This window comes from Vombatus ursinus, unplaced genomic scaffold (genome assembly GCF_900497805.2).
Source record: "Vombatus ursinus unplaced genomic scaffold, bare-nosed wombat genome assembly UNPS02014816.1, whole genome shotgun sequence".
In the NCBI taxonomy this organism is placed as follows: domain Eukaryota; kingdom Metazoa; phylum Chordata; class Mammalia; order Diprotodontia; family Vombatidae; genus Vombatus; species Vombatus ursinus.
The window spans coordinates 17,845,150-17,873,001 of NW_020954594.1; the positions used below are offsets into that span (position 1 = coordinate 17,845,150).

General features: G+C 34.8%; 1 protein-coding gene across 1 annotated transcript in view; it reads left to right on the forward strand.

Moving 5' to 3' along the window:
- The window catches only part of LRP1B (LDL receptor related protein 1B), a 2,189,733-nt gene that overhangs the window by 1,200,287 nt on the left and 961,594 nt on the right, over positions 1-27,852 (forward strand). The window contains exons 9-11 of the mRNA XM_027835590.1: positions 1,536-1,707; positions 3,801-3,944; positions 8,343-8,579. Coding sequence (XP_027691391.1) covers positions 1,536-1,707; positions 3,801-3,944; positions 8,343-8,579 — 553 coding nt within the window. The remainder of the gene's footprint in view (positions 1-1,535; positions 1,708-3,800; positions 3,945-8,342; positions 8,580-27,852) is intronic.

The following is a 27,852-nucleotide window of genomic DNA, read 5'->3' on the forward strand; positions in this document are numbered from 1 at the left end:
ATAATTCATATATACATGTTGGAACATATATATACATATATATAATATTGGAACTTAGATGATGATATATGCTGGCATTTCTATTTTCTTTATATGAATTGTGAGTATAAAGTCACGGGACCAAACTCAAGTCATCAGTCCCGTGATCTTACAGTCACACTTCAGTAGAACACATAGGAGTTCAAGGAAGAATAAAAATAAGTCACATACAAAAAGGGGATACATTCTGCTTAAGTGATTCTGGTTAAACTGCAAATTTAACATTCCACAACCATTTATCACTTGATACTTGTATTTTTTCTGAAACAAATTTTGACACCTAACCCAACCTGTTGTCTCCATTTATTTTGACTGTAATTTTTAATCTTTGATTATATATGCTATTTAAGAATGTAAAGCTCAACTGCACATAGGTTAGAATTGCCTTAGTAACATAGTGGCCAGTCCTAACCACAACACCTTGTGGACCACACCCCTTTTCAATGATGAATGTGATCATTAAACAGGAAGTACATGGGAAAAGTAACTCTGCACACCATGCATGACTGTCATATAATGGTGAGAGGGGAGAATCATTCTTATTGCTGTTCTCCAAGGCTTCATGAGACCCTGCTGGTCCTCTGCATGAGAAATTTAAATTGTTAGATTAACTGCTACTATATAAAAATACATTGTCTTTATTCTTTAAACAAAGGGCTTTAGCTCTTTATTATGAAAAATCTTTCAAAATAATACAATTTCTGGTAAAGTGCTGATCCTCTGCCTTCCATTTATTGCAAATATGTGTTTACCTCTCAGCTTATTTTCTACTCTATTGCCAGAATTACTTAAAATATAATATTTAGTTGTGGGTGAGATATTTAATATAATGAGGTATTTAATACATTCTCATTGCTTTGCATCAGGGGAAAAAAAACAAATGCTGTTCTCTAGAACATCAAGTAAAATATTCTATTCAAAAGATTGTAATTAACAAAAATATCTTGTTCTGTATTGAGTCATGAGAATATAGACTCATTCCTTCATATTTAGCCTTCAATGTCACATTCCTTTCAGAAACTAACAACTCATCATAATTTTTTTAATGAAACATGAATGAAGGTACTCTTCATATATTTGTCAGTTTACTTTGTATGACTTTCTTATGTTGTCATTTCCAGAACAAATTTTATAAATCTCACATTTTTTTAAAGTTAGTCTCTTCCATAGGAAATAGAAGAAATGCATAGAAATCAGTCTCTTTCAAATAGAAAATTCAGATACTCAAATGTATCTCTAATCTTCCAGATTTAGAAATTCCATCCAGTGATGCAGATTGCAATCCATCCATACCTTCCCATTCTATAAGATTATTGTCCATTCCCTGCTATGCCTTTACTACAGGGGATATTATACTCAACATCTTGGAGGCTTTCTTCACTTTGTGTTGACATTGCAGGGTTATCACTGAAGCACTTTAACTATCCACTGACCAGAGGTAAGGATTATGAAAAAAATCATCATCAAAATTCATAGTTTTTCCCTCCCTCTTATAGGTCAGACATCTTTATGGTATTACTGTATTTGAAAATTACTTATATGCAACCAACCTAGATAACTTCAACATCATACGGATAAACAGATTTAATGGTACTGATGTGCAAGCATTAGTTAAAAAGGAAAATGCTCGAGCAATCCGCATTTATCAAAAGAGAACACAATCAACAGGTAAGATTCACTCCACCTTGAACCTCTTTGTAGCCCTAATATCTGTGGAATAATCTGGAGCTATAGTTCTACACTTTTTGTATAGGTCTAAAGTAGCTGAGTAATAAATCCTCCTGACTGTGATGGCAAAGTGTGTTTGTTTGTTTCATAAAATGGTGTAGACCTCCTGTCATAAGTCTACATGACAAATCTTTTAGGTCCTAGTGACTCTTTCCTATAAGCACAGGATGGAATTGATGGTTAGATTTAGATTTGGGAAGGAATTCCCCATCATGATGTATGTAGACAGGAAACACAGGTGCTGAGAGGCTCTATTTGTATCATTTTGTGTGAGGCACAGAGGCTAAAGAAAGGTGGGTGTCATTGCAAGATCTATTTCTGGGCCATCTGGCGACAGTTGGATTCTTCTATCTTTGCATTCCCAGTATGCTAAAAACAAGCTTTGAGAAATTAATATAATTTGAAGATAGCATGTTTCTGTTTCTAAGCATTCATAAAAACACAAGCCAGCTAATACTTAATGTGTCCTAGTGATGTTTATTCAGCAATATCATTTAGGATTCAAATATAGAAAAAGTAAACATATAATTACCATTACCCAAAGGTGTTAGTGGATTTTTCTAATGTTGCAAATGAAAAATTATTGAAGAAGTGGAACCTTAAGTTCAAGCAAACACATACACAGTTAAGGGCTTACTAATTTTCACTTCAAGTTCAAGGTTAGCATCCTTTAAATCATATGACAAACTTGAGAAGGCAGATTGAGACAAATTCTATTCTGGGGAAAAGACAATGACAGCACTAAAAAGACATGTCTGAAGGTCAGTCAACTGTCAGCCCTAGGGTTGTGGGAGATGGGAAGTATCAATCACAATTTGAAGAAAAATAAATGGATTTAAATTGTCAATTACCAATTACATTTCCCAACAGCTGCTGATGCAAAATAAAGATGATAGTAATAACAAATTAAGCCTTCCTGATTCAATTCATTGTCTATCCTATTCTTTCCACTTCTGTTTTTTCTTCAGTCATTTTTTTCCTTTTAAAAACATCTTGCCCTTCCTGTTTCCTTTTTTTCCTGATCAGTTCCCCATTTTTTGTCCCTTCTTTGCTGGACCCCTCATCTTCATCCTTTTGCTCTACCCCTTAACCATTCAGCAGCCTTTCTACAAAAATAAAACAGTATGAAAAAACTCATTTCCTTATAGGGTATAGGGCCTTATTGGTTACAATGGCTGTCAACTTTAGGAAGCATGGAATTCAATTTGGTACTTATGAATGAGAGGAAGAGAGGAGAAAGCACCCAATTCATTGCTAGTGGCTAGTATTTTCCCCCAGCGGGTGTGCTCTTATATGTAGATTTCCAAAGGCAGATGTTTCTAGTTTCTTTCCCTTATCATCCTGGCTTGCCTACTTCACAAGGCTGTTTTCACAATCCAATAGTCATAATCCAATGATACCTTCATCTTTTCAAAAGAACATTTTCATAAAAACATCCCACAAAAGAAATATATTGCAAAATTATCTTCCAATGGCAATGTAACCTATTTACTGTATGAGTGAATGGGCAAATTAATTAAATTTGAATTATTCTTAATCATCCAGTTCTAGAGGCCACTAGGTGGTAAAATGGATAAGAGTGCTGAACTTAGAGTAAGGAAGACCAGAATTCAAATCCTGCTTCAGACACTCAGTAGCTGTATGACCCTGAATGTATGATGTAACTTCTCCTAGCCACAGTTTCCTCATCTGTAAAGTGGGGATAATAATAGTTTTGAGTGTTTTGAGGATCAAATGAGATAACATGTAAAGCACTTTGCAAGCCTTAAAGTGCTAAATAAATGTTAGCTTTTGTTATTAGTCTCAGGATTGTTTTAGAAATGTGAAGTTAAGAGACTTAAGTTCAATCACCTTTCTTCCTCCCATATCGTTTTCCATCTCTGACAAATTTGAATATTTCATGGTATAGTCTAATGTACAGGATTTTGCTAGGACTCACTTTTTTTTTTCATTGTAAAGTCTTCAACATGCTGATGCACATAATTATCTTGTTTTGAGAGGATTTCAAGCATGCTGTTTTTCATTTGTTATAGTCAGAAGCCATGCATGTGAAGTAGATCCATATGGAATGCCAGGGGGATGTTCGCACATCTGTCTGCTCAGCAGCAACTACAAAACACGGACTTGTCGTTGCAGGACGGGCTTCAACTTGGGAAGTGATGGCAGGTCATGCAAAAGTATGTTGTTAAACTCAAACACTTTGCCAGCAGCTAACATTTCAGAATAGGATTTTGAGTGTTAATTAGTATCATCATCATCCACAACAGTAATAACATGAGCCCTCATCAGGTAAAATTTGCCTGCAAATATGCACCTGTCTTTTCTATAACAAAATGGTATTTGTCTTCATCTTGTAATGGTGTTCTCAAGGTACAAGAAGCATGAGGGGCAGTATGGTGCATTGGAAAGGGTGCTGTACTTGGAGTCACACAACTTGAATTCAGATAATGGCCCTACTATTTATAATGGCCCTGTGTGACCATGGACATATCTCTTGACCTCTCGGCTTCAATTTCCTCAATGTTCCTCAAAAGGCTATTGGACAAGATGAGTTCTAAGGTCCCTTCCACATTTATATCTATGATCCTAGAATAAATCACTGGACTTGATTAACCATGAGCTTATGCACCTCTGGCTAAATATTCTTTTAGAAAGATTCATTCATATGATTACCATTATTATTAAGCATTTACTCTATACCCAGCACTGTGCTAAGAACTGGAAAAGATAAAAATTAAAGTAAAATATGGTGCCTATTCTCATGCAGTTTGTAACCTAGTATTAAAAGATAAGATATTCATTCTTACAGCTACAATGAAAGTCAGAATATGATCCATATATAAGAGGAGCATAAAGTACTATGAGATTACAAAAAAAAAACAAAAAGAAGAAATCACTGCCTGGTATTTTGGGGGGAAGAGAGGTGTATATATGTGTTGGATAAAGGGGAAGATCAAAGAAAACTTCATGAAGGAAACGTCATTTGAATTCATCCTTGAAGAATGGGTAGAAAGTCCATAGATGGAAATTATCAATAACATTTCAAGTATAAGGAATTCAATTCAATTCAACAAGCATTGATTTAGGTAACTGTGTGATATCCCTTGCTGTGGAAAGAATGATGAATTTGGATTTGAAAGAATTTAGTTTGAATCCTAGTCCTGTGCTTTACTATATTTATGACCATGGACAAAATATTTAACCTCTCTAGGCCTCAGTTTCATCATTTGTAAAATTATGGGTTAAATTAGGTGACATTCATTGTCTACAGTTTGCTATAGTCTGAATTGGGTTGTTAATTGCTTTTATTTTTTATTCAATCAATAAACCAATCAATCAAAAAAAAACATTGATCAAATGCCTACTATGTGATAGGAACTGTGATAAGCACTAGGGATACAAAAAGAGGGAAAAGACAATCTCGCAGTATTTTAAGAGCATATAATCTAATGGTAGAGATTCATTTATAGCAGAATGAACTTCATACTAAGGGGTTAGGATATGCCCATTGAAATTCACACTGGTCTTACATTTTACAGAATCACTGAATTTCAGAGTTAGAAGGGACCTTAATCCCCACCTAGTTTAATGGATACCTAAAAAAGAATTCCTAACTGAACATAACTGACATTCAGTCATCTAGTCTATTTGAAACCTCTGGTGAGGGAGTAAGCCATTACCTCCTGAAGCAGCCATCCTATCTTCAGATAGTTCTAATTATAAGGGCTCACTTTGAGCCTAAATTAGCTGCCTTTCAAAATGGTACCTGAAGTAAGTGGAGTTTCCAGGCAACCTAACTTTAGCTCTTTAAGTTGTGTAAAAGAACACTATGGGTAGCATCAGGTGATCTGGCTTAGAATCCCAGTCTTGATATTTATTAGCCGGTGACATCAGACAAGTCTTATTTTACTAGAATGACCTCTAAGGGCTTGGCAGCTATTCTATCTTAGAAATTTATGAATCTGTCATGGATAAGTCAAGGAATGGATTTTGAGCGTGAGCATTCCAGAGCAGCTAGGTGGTGGAATAGATAAGAGTACCAGGCCTGGAATCCTCTGCCTGATTTCAATTCTGTCCTCAGAAACTTACTAGTTATGTGGTCTTGAGCAAGTCACTTAACTCTCTTTACCTTAATTTCTTCATCTGTAAAATGAGCTGGAGACAGAAATGGCAAACCACTCTAGCATGTCTGCAAGAAAACCCCAAATGGGGTCACAAAGAGTTAGCCATGACTGAAAATGACTCAACAACAAAAATTCCAGGTACAGAAAATTCAGTTTAACAAATATTTATTTAGGAAAGAATATGATCTCCAGAAATATTCATTCCCTAATTTCCAGATTCCTGAGCTTTTAGTAACATAAAACTGTCGCCATTATTTAGATGACGTTCATTGTCTACAGTTTGTTGTAGTCTGAATTGGGTTGTTAATTGACTTTATTTTTTATTCAATCAATAAACCAAACAATCAAAAAAATTTATTAAATGCCTACTATGTGACAGGCACCGTGCTTCTTGGAGGCAGCTTTTTTTTTTCATTTTGTCTTCATATCTCCAGATCAAGCAAAGCACTTTGCACATCATAGGTGCTTAATGAATGCTTGAACTGAACTGAATTGTTTATCACAATGTGAGCATAAATCCCCTGAATATGATAATCTATGATTACAAGATGTTTTTATTTTTATCATGTGGCTTTCAAAAACTTCAACCATTAAAAATATTCTAAAATGCAGTACACCCATCCCTGCCTGCTTAAACAGAATATGCTGAACATAATTTAACCTTTTTCTTTGTGACTCTGCCTCATCATTATGAACATGACCTAACTGTATTTTGCTGTAATGATGTCGTCAGGGCCTATTGAGTTGGGCAGGATCATTTGCTTTTATTCTCAGTGCCCTCAGACTGTTATATCTTTTACTTGCACTTAAATTTAGCATTTTTTTTCCTTTATGATCAGACTGAGTTGTCACTTCTAGCTTCTGTTAGTACACCTGCCTCTCATTTGCTGCTTCCAATATGTTCTGAATTGGGAAAAAAACAGCAATTAAGATTGTTAGAATTCTTTCTAAAATGAGAGTAAACATGCTCAGAATGAGGGAGTAAGGGAATATCCCATATGCAAAATCATAAGCTTTTCATTATACACAGTTTTTGCTCTCTTTGTTAAGTTGTTAAATATTCAGATAATATTTTTGCTTACTTTCTGGTTTTTAACTATGTTCTAATCCATTGTGGATAGGACCTCAAATGAGTAAGGCATTGACCCTTGTTAATTTATCGTCATGATAAGATCCCATAATAATGGTGACTTCAGATTTAAGTTAAAGAGAGTATTTTCTGAAACGTGACTGTGATAATTTTGTTACTCTGCTCTTTTGAGCTTTTTAATATCTTATTTTTGGAGATTCAGAGCAAACTTTTTGGATGAATTCTTTAATTTCTCTTTCAGTTCATTTACTTACCATTTTCTTAGGTATCTAATCACCAGGTATCACAATTCTTCCCTTCTCTTAACTATAGTTTAAACAATACTGATGGTTTCCTGAAAGAAATGTCTTAACATTTCCTTCCTGACTTTTTTAAGAGACTCAGTTGATTTTTAGATAAATCTCAGTTTAACCGGACTCCAGTGAACTCTTAGTCCTCTCAGTTTCCAGATACGTTACAATGATATTGTTTTCCTCTTCTACAGGTTAAAAGATCACTAAGTCATTTCCTCTGATACCATGCAGAATTAATCCAGGCTAAGATACTTGAGGACTCAGGCAAATGTTTTAGTTTGTTCTCCTCTTTCTACCATAGAGAGGGTTGAATTTGCCACAAAAATATTTGTCATGCAGGGAAAGTCATCTTAGTTCATCCTCCTAAAAAAGAAGGATTTAAACATTTTTGCCTGCTTTTTGTGATTGTCTTTGTAATCTCTTTAATGGACTTCTGAGTCTTCCAGTAGATGGAAATAGCTTGGGGGTTTAAATTAAGAAATAAAAAGAAAGCCAGAGTGTTACTGGCATTTTGATTTTGGATCTTGGAAGTACAAATCATGTTTGGACACTCAATTATATTCACGTATGAGGAAGTGATAGCAAGTGATTCCTTTTATTTGCTCTGACAGTCAGAAGATGAAAAGTCTCCATGGCATGTTTTGAATTTTCTGAAGTTTCCGGCATTGTCAGATGTAATGAATGCCATAGTCAATGTCCAAAGAAAGCTTTAGATAGATTCTAATGAGTTGTAAAATTGAATGCACAGGATGTTTTTATAAATGTCCATTTCACAGAGCTACACGTTATCCAATGATCTGTCATGTTTTCAAAACAGACAGTTACAGACAAAAGAATAATTAACTAGATATAACCTATTCACTGAAGTAATTTCTATTTTAATTAAAGTAATGCAATTAGCCAGCCTTTTTACATTGAGATACATTTGGCATATTTTAGAGTTTAATTTTTGGTATTGAATTTTTTTAAACCCCACTAATTGTGCCAGTTAATTAAACAGTGTCATTATGCAGAGGAAAGAAGATTAGGCAGCACCAGTTGTTTATGTCTGTAATCTTTCTTCAACAGGACCGAAGAATGAGTTGTTTCTCTTTTATGGGAAAGGACGCCCAGGAATTGTTCGGGGAATGGACTTGAATACCAAGATAGCTGATGAATACATGATCCCCATAGAAAATCTGGTCAATCCACGTGCTCTGGATTTCCATGCTGAAGCCAATTATATCTACTTTGCTGACACCACCAGCTTCCTAATTGGTCGGCAAAAAATAGATGGGACAGAACGTGAAACTATTCTGAAAGACGGTAGGTGGCTTGGCATATTGGGCGCATCAACCATAGCTGAAGTCAGAGGCTTTCCTGAAGGAATAAATACAACTTATGTCACAAACAGCTTCACCTACTACTCAAGCCAACTTGGTGCTTAGAAAATATTTGAATGGTTTTTATTTTCTTCTTTCATTTAATTTCTCTAGCCTTCCAACCTTCATTTTAAAATTTCTATAATTTTCTATAGCATATTAAATAGTAATACTATTTTATGATATGATACATATTTTGAAATATTATTTAGAAGAAGTTGGGGGATATTTGTAAAAAATCTGGCCTTGACCTTTACTAGCTGTGTGAACCAGACAGGATATCAAATCTGTGTTCCTTGGTTTTCTTATCTACAAGTTGGAGAAAATAAAGTGAAATTAGTTAACATACATGTAAAGGGTTTTGCAAAACTCAAAGAGCCAAATAAATATTATTATTATCATTATACTTGTACTACCTCACAAGGTTGTTGTCAGAAACATGCTTTATAAACCTTAAAGATTTGTATAATTGTAGGTTAAAATTCACTACCAAAAAGGAGTGAATGGTCAGTGGTGTTTAATGTTAGGGTACAGTACAAAAGCATGAGGAATGGAGAAAATCTGTAGGACTTTTCAAGAAGTCACTGGTGCTCTTTAAGAGAGAAGTTCTGCCGGGATTTGGGTGACAGAAGGTAGATCATGGGAAGTTGACATTAATGTGAAGATGTGGAAAAGCAAATGGCAAGTAAGGGGAGTCGTAGAGTTGTGACATGGTTTTCATTTCATAGGATCCCGTATTTAGAGCCGGAGGAGCCTTTAAAGATCATCCAACTTAAACTCTTCTTTTTTACATTGTTTTGCTCTGGATATAGAAGACCTGAAAGGGAATGATCAAAGAAGTAAGGTTATAGAAAAGACAGAATTTGATGAAATCAAGAGCATAGGAGGAGGGGATAGGCTTGGCAAGGAAAGAGCCATATGATCTTCTGAGACAAGAAAATAGAAGATGAATCTGGATGATGGTCAGTAAGGCAGGATATGAATTTATCTGCTAAGAGAGATGAAGAAATGAGGTGTCAATTGAATGTTTGGAAATAAGAGAGTGTCCATCCCAACCAGCACTTCCTAACTGTAGGCAATCAACTTACCTGCCCTGGGACAGGTCACTAATTCTATAGCTTAACTGAAACTTTGTCACTCTCCCTGGGCTCCAGAAAATTGCCCCGAAATGAAAATAATCTTATCATTTTCCCCACAGCCTAAATTTAACCTTATAAAGCTAAGTTGTTTCATAGAAGAACCAACAATTGTTTTATTCATTCTTTTTTGTTAGGGGTTCTATTTTTGGCAAGTGATACCTTAGACTAGGGATTCTTTTAGTAAACTGGTGAAGCCTATGGACCTATTTTCAGAATAATATTTTTCAGGTGCATAACATAAAATGCATAAGGTTAAAAAGAAAATAATTATATTTAAATATAGTAATCAAGATTCTCAAAACAAGTTCATGGGCCCCAGGTTAAGAAATCTTGCCTGAGATTTTAGGGAAATTTTGTGCCAGGAAAAATTTGAACATTTAAGATAGGGATTGTTATGGAAGATTAGAATCTCCTTTGCTGTCCCAAAGTACCATCGATTAAGGAAAATTAAGAGAAGAGAACACACATAGGACTGGAAATTAAGGGTTGGGAAAAGAAGGGAAAAGATCCCTTCAAGCCATGATGTGAAAAATAAAACTATAGTATCAGAATGGATACTATGGAAACAAAGAGTTTGTCTGTGATTTATCATACCAAGATCATTCCATAATCCCTCTTCTTTTAACATTTGATTATACTAGCCTGTGTCACCCAGTAAGAATATTCTCTTGTCTTCCTCCTCATGCCACAGTAAATTAAGGGGCCCAGTAGAAAATGAGAAACAGAACCTCATTCTTTGGTCAAGCTGAGGTAGGTGTAGGTATAAATATGGAATCAGTTATGGGGGGAAGTCACACAAGTCACCAGTGAATGATAATTTTTTTTTTTGTTCTTGTTTTTGTTCTTTTTGTAAAGTATCTGTCTGAGACAGCTTTCTTTTGTGGGGATGGTGTAGTAATCCCATTTTCTCTTTGTTCTGCTGAATCTACTCCATTGTGGGTATGTACTAATATCATTACTATGTTTAGAACTTGACGCCTTGGTTCTGCAGGATAGCATTGTAGTGCTTGTAGTGGAAAGGACAATGGATTTGGAATGGAGAGAACAAAATTCAAATCTGGGTTCAGACACGTAGAATTGATGTGGTGCTGAACAAATAATTTCACTTCACTGGGCCTCAGTTTCCTCATCTGTAAGAGAGGGACAATGATCATTTTAATGTCTACCTCACAGGATAGTTGTGAGGAAAGAACCTGGCAAATCTTATAGGTCAATATAAATGTAAGTTACTGCGATGTTGTTAGGTTGTGTAATGTTCTCTTCTCAGGCCCATATCTTTGTCATTCTGCAGTTATAGGTCTTAGAGGCTCCCCCATTCTATGAATCTCTACCAGATAAGGATTCTGCAAAAGTGGGTCCATCACAAGAATTTCTGGAACAGAAAGTTGACACATAATAAACAGGGTAATTCTAGCTATTAAGGCACAGGGCTAATCATCAGAGTAGTGGGGGGCCACTGTCTCTCTTCCAGCTTCTGGGAAAGTTTCTTTATATATAGTTTTCAGGAAGATAGGTAAACCCATTCTCTGCATGTAAGGGATCCTCGGGGGATAAAATTACAGCTGACTTCCCTTATATCCTGTTTGGTTTCCTGGTAGTTATATTTCAAGCTATTGTGGGAAACCTCTAACTCCCCAAGGTATTCTTGAACTGTAGGTACCTAGAATAAATGGAGAAAAGAAAGAATGATCAAATCCCTTACTCTTCCTTCACCCCCATATGCAATATGTTGCTTGGTCTTGTTGATGCTATCCTTATATCTTTTCATATGCTTTCCCTTTTCTTCTTTAACATTGCCATCATCCTGGTCTATCACCCCACACCTACACTATTACAATAGCCTGTTAGTTGGTCTTTCATTAAGTCTCTCCACACTCAAGTCCACCGTCTACTCAGCCATCAAAATGATCTTCCTGCAGCCCTAGTCTGAACATGCCAACTCCTCTGTTCAATAAATTCCAGTGATTGCCTGTTATCTCTAGGACAAAATATAAAATCCTGTTTGGTTTTTAAAGCCCTCATGACTTAGATTCTTCCTTTCTCCCCAGTCTTCTTATACATTATTCTCTTTTACATAATCTGTGATCCATCAACTCTGTCCTTCCTTCTCCTGCCACTCCATCTCCTGACTACATATTTTCACTGGTTGCTCCTTATGCTTGGAACTCTCTTCTTTTGTCCACTTTTTTGCTCCCCTGATTTTCTTCATTCCTCAGGTAAAATCCCACCTGCTACAAGAATCCTTTCCTAAGCCTCTTTAAATACAGTGCCTTGCCTCTGGGATTACTGAGAATTTATCCTGCCAATTTCTTGTTTATCATAGTTGTTTGCATGTTTTCTTCCCCATTAAATTCTAAGTTCCTTGAATGCAGGGACTGTTTTTACTTTTCTTTGTATCTCAATTTTTTGTCCAATGCCTGTCACATAACAGGAGCTTAGGAAATGCTTGTTGACTTGACTTCATATAAAAGAGTAGTGGATAATAGATTGCATTCTTATAATTTGAGTGATTTGCCATTTCCTTCTCTAGCTCATTTTACAGATGAGGAAACTAAGGCCAACAGAGTTAAATGACTTGCCCAGGGTCACATAGCTAGTAAATGTCTGTGGCTGGATTTGAACTCAGATCTTGCTGACTCCAGGCCTGGTATTCTATCTACTAAGCTACCTAGCTGCCCCATTATTGTAACAGAATTAAATATTGGGAGGTCTGGTTACTTGGTCATTTTGATGGGTTCAGTTTTTGTGTGAAGCAAAATTTCTTAATCCCTTTTTCTTGTCATGGTTCTTCTGGTAGTCTGGTGAAGCCTATGGACCCCTTTTCAGAGTAATGTTTTCAAATGAATAAAAGACATAAATTACCAAGGAAATTATTTTGAAATAATTATCAATTTTTTTAACAAAAAAAGTTCATGGACCCAATTTAATGACTTTAGATTTACAGGTTTAGTGCATGTGCTCTATCTGTATATTGGTCTAGAAATGGGAATCAAAGTGAGTAACATACCATAGAAAGGTAAACTTTTAGCTACACTGCTGCAATTTTCACAATTCAAAAATAAGAGATAAACTAGGGACCTTGGTCAGAGTTGATGTGTGAAAAAAACAACAACTGCACAGCCAAAATATTTCATTCAAGAGGTGGTAGGAGTCCTGGTTTATGTGAAGGATGGGAGGTATTCTAGCACAGAAGAGAAAATCATCCTTTTTGGACAGAATTATCTACTGCTACCAGATTGATATATCCCTTTAATGAGACCAGAGTCATGACTAAATCCCCCATCCCTTACATGATGAGTTTAGGGGATCTGGCAGAGATAGAAAAAGGCTTCTGGCTTCCCCGTGGGTCCTTGGCCTGGATATCAATGATATAGTCCTGTAATTGCCAGCAGCTATTGTTGTCTACCCTTAGCCACTAAAAGTGCTAGGTGACGGTATGTAATATTTTGAAAACGCTAACATGGATTGTCATGGTAGAAGTGGAACACTACCCATCCATCAAACTTCTGTGGGGAATGCACTGGTGAGAACTGAGATTTAAGGTCCCATTGAAAATTGACATTCATCCCCCTGCCTTCTCTACACTTCCTCACCCTTCCCTTTGCACCAACATTGGATGTGGGATTTGGAATGCAGACAAATGTTTTTATAGCGAGCAGATCAACTCTGAGAGCTCTGTTTCTTCACATTTATGATCTATAAGAGGGTTTGTCAAAGCAGCGGATGTGCTATATGTCTACAAGTCATTTTTCTGCAAGTGTATCTGCCAAATATTTGCAGTGTCTTGATTGGAAGTAAAGGTGAAATTAAATTTACTAAAAATATCGCCCAGAAGATCTGGTATTGACAGAGATAACAATCTGATGGTGCTCTAGGTTTTTATACTCAATGTGAATGATTGTCCTAAAACCTCTAGGTTGTGCCTCCGTGTTTCACATGGAAGCTTCATAGCTAGGTAGCACAGTGGATAAAATTCTGGACTTTAAGTCAGAAAGACATGAGTTCAGATATTGATTTAAATCCTTATTAATTATATCACTCTGAACAAGACAATTAACATTTCTCAGTCTTAATTTCTTCATTTAAAAAAAAACAAGTTGGGGGGAGGTTGGGACTCAATGACTTCTTTTATTAAAATTTTGAATAACATTTTATTTTTTTCAATTACATTTTTTAAAATTTAAGTTCTAAATTCTCTTCCTCCTGCTCTCCCTAAGATAATAAGTAATTTGAAATAGATTATACATAAGCAATTATGCAAAACATATTTCTATATTATTTATGATGTTAAAGAGAACACAGACAAAAATGAAAGAAATAGTATGCTTCAAACTGCATTCAGACACCATCAGTTCTTTCTCTGAAGTTTAATAGCATTTGTCGTCATAAGTCCTTTGGAATCATCTTGTGTTTTTTTATTTGTTTGTTTGTTTGTTTTTTGTTTTTTGTTGGGTTCTTTTTTTTAAGGCAGTTGGGGTTAAGTGACTTGCCCAGGATCACACAGCTAGTTAAGTGTTAAGTGTTTGGTCTGAGACTGGATTTGAACTCAGGTACTCCTGGCTTCAGGACTGGTGCTCTATCCACTGCACCACCTAGCTTCCCCCTGAAATTATCTTGGATTATTGTATTGCTGAGAATAGTTAAGTCTATAACAATTGATCAGCCTTACAATATTGCTGTTGTTGTACACAGTGTTTTCCTGGTTCTGCTCATTTCACTCTGTATCAGTTCATGTAAGTCTTTCCTACTTGCCATTTCTTATAGCACAATAATATTCCATCACAATCATACACCACCACTTGAAAATATCCTACTTGCCATTTCTTATAGTACAATAATAGTCCATCACAATCATATACCACCACTTGTTCAACCATTCCTCGATTGATAGGCATCTCCTCAATTTCCAATTCTCTGCCACCACAAATAGAGCTACTATAAATATTTTTGTACAAATAGATCCTTTTCCTCTTTTTTGGTCTCACTGGGATACATACAAACCTAGTAGTGGTATTATTGGGTCAAAGGATATGCACAGATTTATTGCCCTTTGGACATAGTTCCAAATTGCTCTCCAGAATGGTTGGATCAGTCCACAGTTCCACCAACAGTGCATTAGTGTCACAATTTTCCTACATCCTCCCCAACGTTTATCATTTTCTTTTTCTATAATATTAGCTAATCTGATAGGTGTCGTATGGTACCTCAGAATTATTTTAATTTTCATTTCTCTAATGAATAATGATTTAGAGCATTTTTCACATGACTATAGATAGCTTTGATTTCTTCTTCCAAAAAAATGCCTCTTCCTCCTCTTTGACCATTTATCATTTGTGGAATGCCTTGTATTCTTATAAATCTGACTTAGTTCTCTGTATATTTGAAAAATGAAACCATAAAAAGAGAAACTTGCTTTAAAAATTTCCCCAGTTTTCTTCTTTCTTTCTAATATTTGCATCATTGGTTCTGTTTGTGTAAAACATTTTAAAACATTTAATATAATCAGAATTATCCATTTTTCATCACATACTGCTCTCTCTCTACTATTTGGTCATAAATTCTTCTCTTATCCATAAATTTGACATAAATCATAAATCTGATTTACTGTTCTCCTAATTTGCCTATGATATCACTCTTTATGTCTAAATCCTATAACCATATTGACATTATTTCAGTATATGTTGTGACTTGTTCTAAATCTAATTTCTGCCAAACTGTTATCCAATTGCCCCAACTATTTTAATCAAATAGTGAGTTCTTGTCCCCAAAGCTTGGATCTTTGGATTTATCAAAGACTAGATTGCTACGGTCATTTACTATAATGTATTGTGTACCTAATCTATTCCACTGATCCCCCACTCTATTACTTAGCCAATACCAGATTATTTTGATGATTACTACTATATAATACAGTCTGAGATCTGTTATGGCTAGGCCACCTTCCTTTACATTTTTTTCAATAATTCCCTTTATATTCTTGACATTTTTTGTTCCAGATGAATTTTGTTATTATTTTTTTCTAGCTCTATAAAATAATTGTTTGTAGTTTGATTTGTATGGCACTGAATAAGTAAATTAATTTAAGTAGAATTCACTTTTTTATTGTATCAGCTCAGCCTACCCATTAACAATACTTTTTTGATGGTTGTTGAGATCTGACTGTGTGAAAAGTGTTTTGTAATTGTGTTCATATAGTTCCTGGATTTGTCTTGGTAGGTAGACTCCCAACTATTTTATATTGTCTACAGTTATTTTAAATGCAATTTTTCTTTCTATTTTTTTTTGCTGCTGAACTTTCTTGGTAATATACATAAATATTGATGATTTATGTGGGTTTGTTTTATGTCCTATGATTTTGCTAATGTAGCTAATTATTTCCTCTAGTTTTTAGCTGATTCTGTAGGATTCTCTAAGTATGTCATCATATCATCCCAAAAGAGTGATAATTTTGATTCCTCACTGTTCATTCTAATTCCTTCAAATTCTTCTTATTACAATAGCTAGTATTTCTAGTACAACATTGAATAATGATGATCATAATGGGAGTCCTTGATTCACTCCTGATCTTATTAGGACGGTTTCTAGCTTAAATGCATTACAGATGTTTATTAATGATTTTAGATACTACTTATAATTTCAGAAAAGCTCCATTTATTCCTATGCTTTCTAATGTGATAGTTAATTGGTTTTTAATAATCATTTCTCTCAGTGTTTAACTGGGGATTATTAAATTGTTCTTTTTCTAGTTTGTTTTTTTTTTTAATCTGCTCTTTTTCTTTTATTGATGTAAGCATTTAGAGATAGAAAATTTCCCCTATGTACTGCTTTGGCTGCATGCCATAAATTTTGTTATGTTGTTTCAATTGTTGTCATTCTCTTGAATGAAATTATTGATAGTTTCCATGATTTGTTCCTTGAGCCACTCATTCTTTAGGATTATGTTTTTTAGTTTCTAATTAATTTTTAATCTGTGTTTCCATGGCCCTTTATTTAATGTAATTTTTATTGCATTTTGAGTCTGAAAAGGATGCATTTAATATTTATGCTTTTCTGAATTTGGTTGTGCAGTTTTTATTCCCTAATACATGGTCAATTTTTGTGTAGGTACTGAGATAAAGGTATATTCCTTTCTATTCCTATTCCCTTTTCTCCAGAACTCTATATTTATAACTTTTCCAAGATTCTGTTCATTTTCTTAACTACTTTCTTGTATATTTTTTTTGTTAGATTTATCTAGTTAAAAAGGGGCAAATTGAGGTGCCCCTGGAGTATGGTTTTACTGTCTATTTCCTCCTAAAACTCATTTAATTTTTTATTTAGAAATGTGGATGCTATATGATTTAGTGCATGTGTTTATTTTTTATATTACTTCATTGTCTATGGTACCTTTTAGCAAAATGTAGTTCCTCTGATTGTCTCTTCTTGTTAGATTTATTTTTGCTTTCACTTTGTCTGAGATCATAATTGTAACCCTTGCACTTCATTTCACTTGCAATTCACTTAGCTGAAGTAGATTATACTTTATACTCTAGCCCTTTACATTTACTCTCTGTGTCTCTCTGCTTCAAGTGTGTTTCTTGTAATCAATGTATTTTTGGGTTCTAGTTTTTAATCATTCTTCTAGGAGTGAGTTCATCCCATTCCCATCCATAGTTTTGTTTACTACTTCACTTAATCTTGTTTTTTCACCTATTTATAGTCTCTCTCTTTCTCTCTCTCTCTCTCTCACTTTTTGTAGGATCACACTCTGATTTCTTTTAAATTATCTTTCTCCACTCCCCTTCTTCATCTAAACTGAATTTCGCTCATACAAATCTTGGCCTGTTTTTGTTTGCCTGTTTGTTTTATGTCAATGAATATGATAGACCAATCAATCAGTCACCAAACATTCATTAAGTGCTTACTATGTTCAAGGCACTCTGCTAAGTACTGGGGATACAGAGACAATAGAAAATATTTTGATGTTTATTAATTGATAATGAGTTGTTGGCCCCATTTTCTTTTTTTAATTAATTAATTTATTTTTAGTTTTGAACATTCATTTCCACAAAATTTTGAGTTCCAAATTTTCTCCCCATCTTGTCCCTCCCCCAACCCCAAGATGGCATGCATTCTGAATACCCCTTCCCCTACTCTGCCCTCCCTTCTATCTCCTCCCCCCTTCTCTAATCCCCTTCCTCTTAATTTTCCTGTAGGGCAGAATAGATTTCTCTACCCCTTTGCTTGTGTTTCTTATTTCCCAGTTGCATTTGTTTTTCAAACTGTGGGTTCCAAATTTTTTCTTTCCTCCCTTCCCACCCACCCTCATTGAGAAGGCAAGCAACTCAATACAGTTTAAACATGTGTAGTCGTGCAAAACACTTCCATAGTAGTCATGTTGTGAAAAACTAAGTATATTTCCCTTCATCCTATCCCACCCCCCATTTATTCTATTCTCTCTTTTGACCCTGTCCTTCCTTAGAAGTGCTTGCTTCTGATTATCCCTTCCCCCAACCTGCCCTCCCCTCTATCATCCCCCTGCTCTCTTTGTCCCTTTCCCCACTACTTTCCTGGAAGGTAAGAGAGATTTCCATACCCAATTGAGTGTGTATGTTTTCCCTCCTTAAGCCAAATCTGATGAGAATAAAATTCATTCATTCCCTCTCACCTTCCCCTGTTTCCCCTCCACTGTAAAAGCTTTTTCTTGTTTATTTTATGTGAGATAATTTACCCCATTCTACCTCTCCTTTTCACCTTTTCCCAGCATAATTCTCTCTCACCCCTTAATTTTATTCTCCAGATATCATCTATTCATCTTCAAATCACCATGTGCCTTCTATCTATCAATCTATCTATCAATATAATTTTTCCCTCCAACTCTCATGAGTTACAAATATCATCTTTCAATGTAGGAATGTAAACAGTTCAACCTTAATGAGTCCCTTATGGTTTCTCTTGTTTCCTTTATATTAATCATTCAGCTTTGCAAAATTTTACTCATTAGAGCCTCATAAGGACCCTGTGAGGTGGGTACTACAGATAATAGTTTATCTATTTTACAAGAGAGGAAAGTGAGTTTCAGAAAGTGACCTGCCCATGGTAATGCGTGTGTAGCAAGGATTTAAACCGAGGTTTTCCTGACTTCAAGTCAAGTAGTGACTAGTTTTTGATGCTCAGTTGAATACAATCTTGACTGCCTTTAATCTAAGGTCAGAACTCACTGACCTCTTTGGGTAGCTATATTGCTTTAAAGGAAAATTATGTCTAAAAAAATTCTATTTCATCTACCCAATTTTCCACAATTGTATTGAAAATTTCCTGTAGGTGGTCCTCCCCAGCATTTTGTGTGGAATTGATTCATTTTAAATTGATTAGTTATGTAAATAAAAAGAGAAAAGCATATACTTGAGTCGATCAAAATAATATGCAAATATAAGGTACAAATTAATTTGTAAAAACGTGTGGAGTGAAGCTAAAGTTTACAGTCAAGTAACACTTGCAGTTTGTCAGCTTGTTTTTCATAAGATCAACATAGAAACTTGTCCTTTTCAAAAATGTGACTAATCTTAGTTGATACATAACACAAATTAAAAAAAAAAGAATGGCATCAATTACGTCCCTATATCCTACGACTGTCTAGGTATAATTTGACATAAGAGAGCCAGCAAGCAATTATTTGCAAGGGTGAATTTATTTTTGATACACTAATATATTTTTATCTATGTCTCTGAGTGTTTATTATTTTGCAGAATAAACAATATTTTGAGGCAAGATAAATATGAACCTGATACCTTAGTATGTGTTCCATGGGTGCAGGACTTGTTTTCAGATCATGTAAAGTAGGTCTTCTGGAAAACTGCTTTCAAAAATATTCCAAATAGACCAAAATGCTCAAATACTTAATCTCTTGTGTGATTTGCTATCTTTGAAGCACAAAAGAAAACATTCAAAGCACCTTTCCCAGGTTTGAAAGTTATTAATGCCTGCAGCTGTAACAGCACAAACCATAATTTCATCAGATCTCAAGATCAAAGCTAGGAGTTTGGGGTCAGCCTTTTTATGTAGCACATAGGTTTCATTTATATAGCAAGTATCTTTTCATATAGCAAAAGAAAATGGGTTGAATAAGGGGGTCAAAGGTTGGCAGCCCTTCTTTGGGGACATTTCTGAACTCCAGTCTGCTGCTTTAGGACATGCTATGGCTAAAACAATATTTATCTTTACAATATGCCATAAGCTATGGTACTTTCCTACTTTGGGCCAATATAAACTCAAATGATAAGTGCTGCTCATGACCAAAGAATTTACATCAGTATTCTGATCAAATGGAAGTTTGGGCAATTACTTTTTTATAGAATAATTTATTCAGCATATTCTTAACCATAGTACTTTCATAAGGCGTTATGTGCTGGTTTTGATTATACTTGAAAAAATTTGGTTGTCTTGCTCTGGGGCCTTACTTACATTCTTCTTTTTCTAGGTCCAGTCAAACTATCCTACTTCTTTTCTGACTTGACACTGAATCTTTGACCTCTGTATTTTTGAATAGGTTATTTCCCTTGCCTGGAATATTCTCTCTTTTCACTTTTGCCTCTTAGAATCAATCCCTGGTCTCCTTCAAGGCCCAACTCATATACATCCTTTTATAGGAAGCCTTTACTGATCTCCCTATTAAAGTGTTCTTTCTCTATTCAAATAAAACATGAGGATGCTTTTTCTATTTATATGTTGTATCTGCTCTTCTCTTCTAGCCCCCTGTGTTACATAGAACATATGTTTATGTTCTATATTATGTTTATGTCCTTTAAGGCAGGGATTGAGTTTCATATGGTCTTTTATTCTCAGTCACTAGCATAGTACCTTGCACATATCAAGAGTTTAATAAATTCTTGTTTGAGTGGTTTGTGTTGGTCCTTTACAGGAAACCATATTATAGATAAATAGAATCATGCAAGAACAGACCTTTTGGAGCAATATCTAAGTAGGACCCTCTTCTATATTAAATTATTTCTAAAATAAAAATGAGTTGGACCTTCTTCTTGAATAAATCATTTCCCATCCACATAGTATAATCCAGCTTCCTTTCATCCAGCATCTTGAACAATGTATTATATACATAGACAGTTAAAACATGTTTGTTAAATAAATAAATGAGTGAATGAGTGAATGAAGGAAGTCAGGGAGGAGTTCCAATCATCATTGTAGAGGTGCAATTCATGGCACCTCTTTTCTGATTGCCATCATGATAACTCCCCAAAAATGGTCAGGACAGCAGAACTCTAGCACTAGACTTTTTGTACTATTACTACCCCTCTGCAAAACAGGATTCTGTCAGCCAAGGAAATGGTAAGTTTTACATATATTGACTGAAGGTACACAAAGTTCCATGGTAAATATATCCACAAAGTGCCCTCCCTAGCCATAGAAAATTACCTTAACAGAATCTTTGAATTCTCTATTCCAGAGCTTCCTAGGAATTTCTGGTGTCTCATAAAGATGCAGAGCTATTAGACCTAGTGAACCAACAACAATTAGGCAATGCTAATTAGCAATACTCAGAGAGGCCAACTCAATTTTTAGGACTAATCAATCACTGCAGACCATAGAGATGATGAAGGATATGACATCCATTCTTTATTATTCGGCTTCAGGTAGATGTCAGTCTTACTCATTTGTCTCTTCAACTTAGAGCTTTTTTTGTAAAGAAAAAACTCTGGACTTTCAGGATTCCAAGAGACAGAGCAGGGATTTGACTGACTATTAAAGAAAATAATGAAGACATTTGTTAGTTGTTGGACATTTCTTAATTAAAACTGTTAAGAAGTGATTTGAAGTGTTTGCAACTATAGTGAACCTAATGGATATCACTGTGCCTCTGAGTACCAAAGATATTGCCAGTTTTCACTGTAATGCACATACTGAATCCTGATAGCTCTCAGTGAGATGTTATTCCAGAATTTACTCAAGATTGGGCAGTCCTGAAACATATGTTCACAGTTTTTTGCATATTTTGGAAATGAACAGCAGAAGTTACTCACAGATGTAAGTCTCACATAGCTGATGAGATCCTTATGTTTTTTTAAGTTTTGGTTTTCAAAATGGCCTTGCACAAGAGGTATGGTTCTTAAGTCAAGTTTCTGAAGCACATTTGACTGTGCCAAAAATCATATTAGCTTAAGGGGGCTTTAATATTTTAATAAAATATCAAAAAGAAGATATAGTCTCCCACACCCTCTCCTTATAAAACTAAAATAGTGGTTTTCTAGCATAATCTTTGTTGACATCAGCTATATCATTACTAAGACTTTGGCCTGAGTGGCAAAAACTATTGATAATTTGGGGAATTGGCTTGCCTTCCTATTAAGTGTAAATTATTTTTGGAAGCTTCTATAAAGAAGCCTGATGAATGATAGACTTTCTCCTTTATGTTTCTCCTTTATAAACTTTACCTTTTTGTTGTCTGAACTCTATCAGGAATTTATTCATAATACCTTTATAATGGGCTATTCAAGCTCATCAAATATTATGCTAAATATAGAGTTGTTATATATTCTCTGTGCAAGTTATCAAATTTCAAATAATTCAATAAGATGTATTTAAAGCATATTCAAGTATCATCAATATTTAAAAGATCATTGATTTTATCTGTGTGAAAATTCCCCTCATTAACACAATTCTCAATCTCTTCCTTCTACCTTAGAAGGTAGTTTCATGAGCTGCTATAATCAAAAATAATCACTACCTGGTAGTTAACTCTCTGATGATTAGTTTTCATGAATTAGCTGGGCTGAACCTCAGGAGAAAGAAAAAAGATATATAGTCTTTGCTGGGCTCGTACTCTAAGATTTTCCATCTTGATAGTACTTGTTAGAGTTCATGCCTAATGGCATAATTTTTTATAACTAACTCAGATGCAATTTCCATGGACACAATGAAGTTTTAGACTATGACCTTAGTGGAGAGAGAAAGAAAAAGAGACAGACACAGACACAGAGAACGCTACCTGAAAATTCAGTTAAATAGATGGAATGGTATTGTGGACATGCTGTTTTCAGTCATCTTTCTAACATAAGTTTGCATGTTTCTCTTTTGCTATTGAAATTGCCAGCTGTTTTAAATATGTTAATTAATAACTTTGCTGTCCATGTGCCCTGAGGTCTTTTAAAACAAAAGACAATTTTAAAGTAAGTTGATCATGCGGGAAAATTAATTTTTACCCATCACCTAACCCACACTTTTCTAACAATTCAGACACCCATCTTTATGCATTAGGCCTTTACTTAAGCTTTAGAGAAGATCTAGAATTGCCACAATTTCAAAGACAGTATCTTTCTAGTCTAATGAAAGAGTCAACCCTATTGATTGCCCTGTTTCTTTTGCATCACTGGAATATATATCAGATGCAAATGATAATTATAACTAAAATCAACCCCTCAAAAGTAGTGACTTTCCATATAATAGAAATCTCAATGACCATCCTTCATGATAATTACCAAGACTATGACATAAATGACTTCAAAGAATCATCATTTATCATCATAATCATCATCATCACTTATATAGTGCTTTAAGGTTTCTTTAGCACTCTACACATCCCTAAGCTTCAGTGATATTATTAATCATTTATAGTTTATAAACAAACAAAACTACTTTTTAAAGAATAATTTTGGCTGTGATTCTTATAATCTAGCCAGTGCTGAGATTCTTATAATCTAGCCAATAGCCCACAGATGCTCAGATTCATTGAGTCTGCCCAATATGATGAATGTTCTAATGAACCTTGTCGTTGGCTGAAAAAAAAAAAGAATAATTTCAAGTTGAAAGAATTGTGGGATAGGAGTCAACAAATACAAGCTTCTGTTTCTTGCTTCACCTCCAATTTAAATGTCCAGAGGCAAGTCACATTGGCTTTGTCTGCAAGGCACAGAAATAGTTAACTCAATAAGTAATTTAGTCATTTAACTATTCTATCATCATATAGATAACATCTCTGGGTAACTGGATTACTGGTTGAATCATTATTTAGCTGGATCATCTGGTCTTTTGTTCTCCTGTGTACTTAGCTTCAAGTCCTAGTTTCTAAAATTTTTTGTAATTGCTATTTTATACATCAGAATTTAATAGATTTAGCAATGAAAAGGCCTGGAATTATATTCCAACCTCTGATTTTACAAATGAGGAAATTGAAACAAAAGAGGCTATTATGTGTTCAAGGTGACACAGGTAGCCATTGGCACATCTGGGAATCAAAACTCAGACTCCAAATCTAGAATTCCTTCCAAGGCCAAGGGTTTTTTTTTTTCTCCACAAAAATGAATCAATTAAGTATCAAGTATTTTTAATAGTCTAAGATGAGTCAATATTCAATTCATAAAATAATTTCTTATAGCATTTACTTAAATACCAAATAAAATAGTTCAATTTATTTTAAATTTATTTATATGTAGCTTTTCAAGAACTTGTCTAGTGTATTTGGAATCGTTAAATATAATAACCATCATTATGTTTGTCTGAAGGTATAAAAGTATTGTTTTACGTAATGTATAAAATACTGGTCATTTTCATTATGTGGTTCTGAAGGCAAACACCATTTGGCATCTCATGTAAATTTTTTTTCCTAATTGAATTTTCTTAACTCTTTCTCTTATTCCTTAACATTTGTGTTTCTTTGGCATGTTAAATCCATTTCCCAACATCTTCAGAATTTATATTCCTACTTTTGAAAATATTTACCAAAATGTTTTCTCTGAAGACTTTTCTTCTTAGTATAAGACAGATGTGCGCTCATGCCAGGAGCATAAAATCTTTATTCAACCTGCCTCTCAGAAATAACTAGGGGCTTAAGTAGCTTTATCACTGAAAAAAAAATTTGAATATCAATTATGGTTTTGTTGTAGCCCATTTATGCTCTGTTACATTGCAAGTTTTGGAAAATAATTTCCTATTAAAAACAGGAATCACGTTGGCTATTTTAAAAACATACATGCTGTTAATACTCTTAATAAGTACAGCATGGAGTTGATGGAATTTGTGCCATATTTCACATTTGTATTTAAAGAGCTAAAACATTTCATCAGAATGTTTGCAAGATCAGGGAATAGAGGACTGAAGTTATTAGAACTATACATCTGAAGTCTCTGCAGTTCTGTGCTTCACATTATATATAATATGCCCAAGTTTTCACAATTTTTATTTCCCATAAGAGATTTTAATACATGTCATTATATTACAGCTCCTCTGAGATAGTAATGGTTCTTTCACAGATACCACGATCTCAGCACTTAAAATGATAAAACCAGCCAGTTTAAATCAAGACCATTTAGTGAATTCTTGTTTTAACATTTAGTGCAGACATATGCCTCTGCAAGTGAGTGATCAATATACTTTCAACATTCACTGTTGGACTGTTTTAAGTGTCATGAAGGTGGGACTCTGACTTTTCATAACTTTTTTATCTCCCTGAGCATCTAAAACAGTCCTCTTTATGTAGAAAGTGCTTATTAACTTTATAGAATTCAAATAAAAATGGAAAAATGATACAGTCCCCAACCTCAGAGAGGTAACAATATGTATGTTTCTATGTGGGTGAGGAAGATGGGATAAATGTGATGAGTATACAAAACTCTCATACATGGTAAAAGTGCCATAAACAGTGGAGAGTCAAACAAGATGCTATGAGATATCACTTTAATCTATGGTGTTTGGAGTGGGGGACAGGGATGAGATGGAGGCTGTCAGGCCAAGGCTCCCCTACTTACAAAGATCCACTGACTATCTGTTGCCTCTGGGATAAAATACAAATGCCTCTATTTGACATTCATGATCAAACTCCAACCTGCCTTACAGTTGGTATGTCAACAAGCATCTACAAAACACATATTTTGTGCCAGGCATTGTATTAAGTGTTGGGGTTACAAAGAAAAGCAAAAAAAAAGTCCCTGCCACAAGGAGCATTCAGTCTTATGGGGAAAATAACATATAAATAACTAGGTTCATACAAGACAGCTATAGAGTAAATAAAAGTAATCTTAAAGAGGAAGTTATTAGCAGCTGTGGGATCATGAAATGCCTCTGCAGAAGTCAGGATTTTAACTGAGTCTTGAATGAAACCAAATAAATTGAGAAGCAGGGAACAAGGGACTGGACATCACAGTTGTGGCTGACAACCAGTCCAAAGGCATAGACCTGTATGTGTGTATATATCTTGTGTATGGCAACTAGGTGGTACAGTAGATAGAGGCTAGGCCTGGATTCAGGAAAACTCATCTTCCTGCATTCAAATCTGGCCTCAGACATTTGTTAGCTATGTGCTCCTAGGCCAGTCACTGAATTTTGTTTGCCTTAGTTTCCTTATCTGTAAAATGAGTTGGAGAAGGAAATGGCAAACCACTCTAGTAGCTTTGCCAAGAAAATCCTAAATGGGGTCACAGAGTCAGACATAACTGAAAATGACTGAACAACAAAAATATCTTGTGTATACTTATTCTTTGTGTGTGTTCCTTTTGTTGCCACTGACAGAATATAAGCCTTTATAAAGGGTCTACATGTCAGGCAATGTACTAGACATTGGGGATACTAATACAAATAGTCACTGCCCTCAAAAATCTTATATTATCCAGGAAAAGAAAAGGCATTTATACAAGGGTGTAAAACAAATATGTCTTTGAATCTCCAATATCTAACATAGTACCTGTAATATAATAGGTGCTTTAGAAATGCTCCTATATTTATTTATTTATATTGGTTGAGTCAGGGAATAGTTGGCCTCTGAGATGGTTCTTTAAGGAAGGGAGGGACTTCAAACATGAGGGATTACATGAGGAAAAGTTGAGAGAAGACGATGGTAGGATGAGAACAAAATAAATCTGGGACAGGTCTTTTAGATCTAGATTGTGGAGGGCCTTGAAAGCCAAGTTAGGAGTTTGAACTTGATTTACTTGGCAATGGGGAACTTCTAAAAGTTTTTGAGTAGGAGAGGCATGATTTTGGTGTTGTATGAAGATTATTTAGGCAACAATATGGAGGATGAATTGGAGAAAGTATAGACTAGAGGCAGGAAGGCTGGTAATAATAAAGTCTAGGTAAGAATTGCTTAGGACCTGGATTCTAGTGGCTGCAGTGGGAATGGAGACAAAGGACCAGACCTCAGAGATGGTTTGGTTGTAGAATCAATAGGATTTGGCAACTGATTAGATGTGTGACATGAAGGACAAAAAAGTCAAATGAGTGAATAAAACACAAGGGCTAGAAGGTAACTTGTAGATCATCAAGTCCAGTCTCTTTTTATATATGAGGAAACTGAAGCCTAGAGACTTTAGAAGACTTGCCCGAGGTCACATAGCTAATCACTATTAGAATTAGGACTGGAATTGAAGCAATTAAGCTCATTTCCCAAATACTTCTGGCATTACATTGACTCAGTTATTATCCGAGCCCCATGAACTATCTTGGAGTTTTTTATGTACCAGTTTGCATTAAAAAAAAGCAATGTACTAGGCAGTAACCTCATAGACCATATGTGGGAGGGAGGGCAAATGTCAAAATATATTGTTGCCACTACTTAGCTCACCCTCACTTCCATCTCAACTTTTTGTTGTTGTGGTTGAATTTTATGTCTCCCTCCTTACTCTTTTATATAAAACCACTACTCTAATGTGTCACAGAAAGAATAAGATTCAAAATATGGTTATATCTATGACTACCAGTTTTCAAATACAAAGGCTTGTGTTGGAAAATATGATAGTTATCAATTAGTACCAAGTATGTTAAACAGCTTTGTTTACCACCACACAAACAGTGTTGTAATTCTTCGAACATACTGAAAAACAATAGGATAGTTACTTGTGTGGTGATATTATTATAATGGTGTTATATTTTAAATACTCGTATGTTTTATACTTGTCAGTTCAAAATGCCTCCATATATAAGCAGTGATTCTCTAATTCCAGAACTGGCATTTTAATCTTTCTTTTGAATAATAATCTGTGCAGACTGTTCACAAAAGAAGAATTACTTGGGTATTGTTTAAGGATGTTAGAATTGGCAAACTGTTGTAGCACCCCTTCTCCAGTTATTCTCCTAAGGCCTATTTGCACTGGC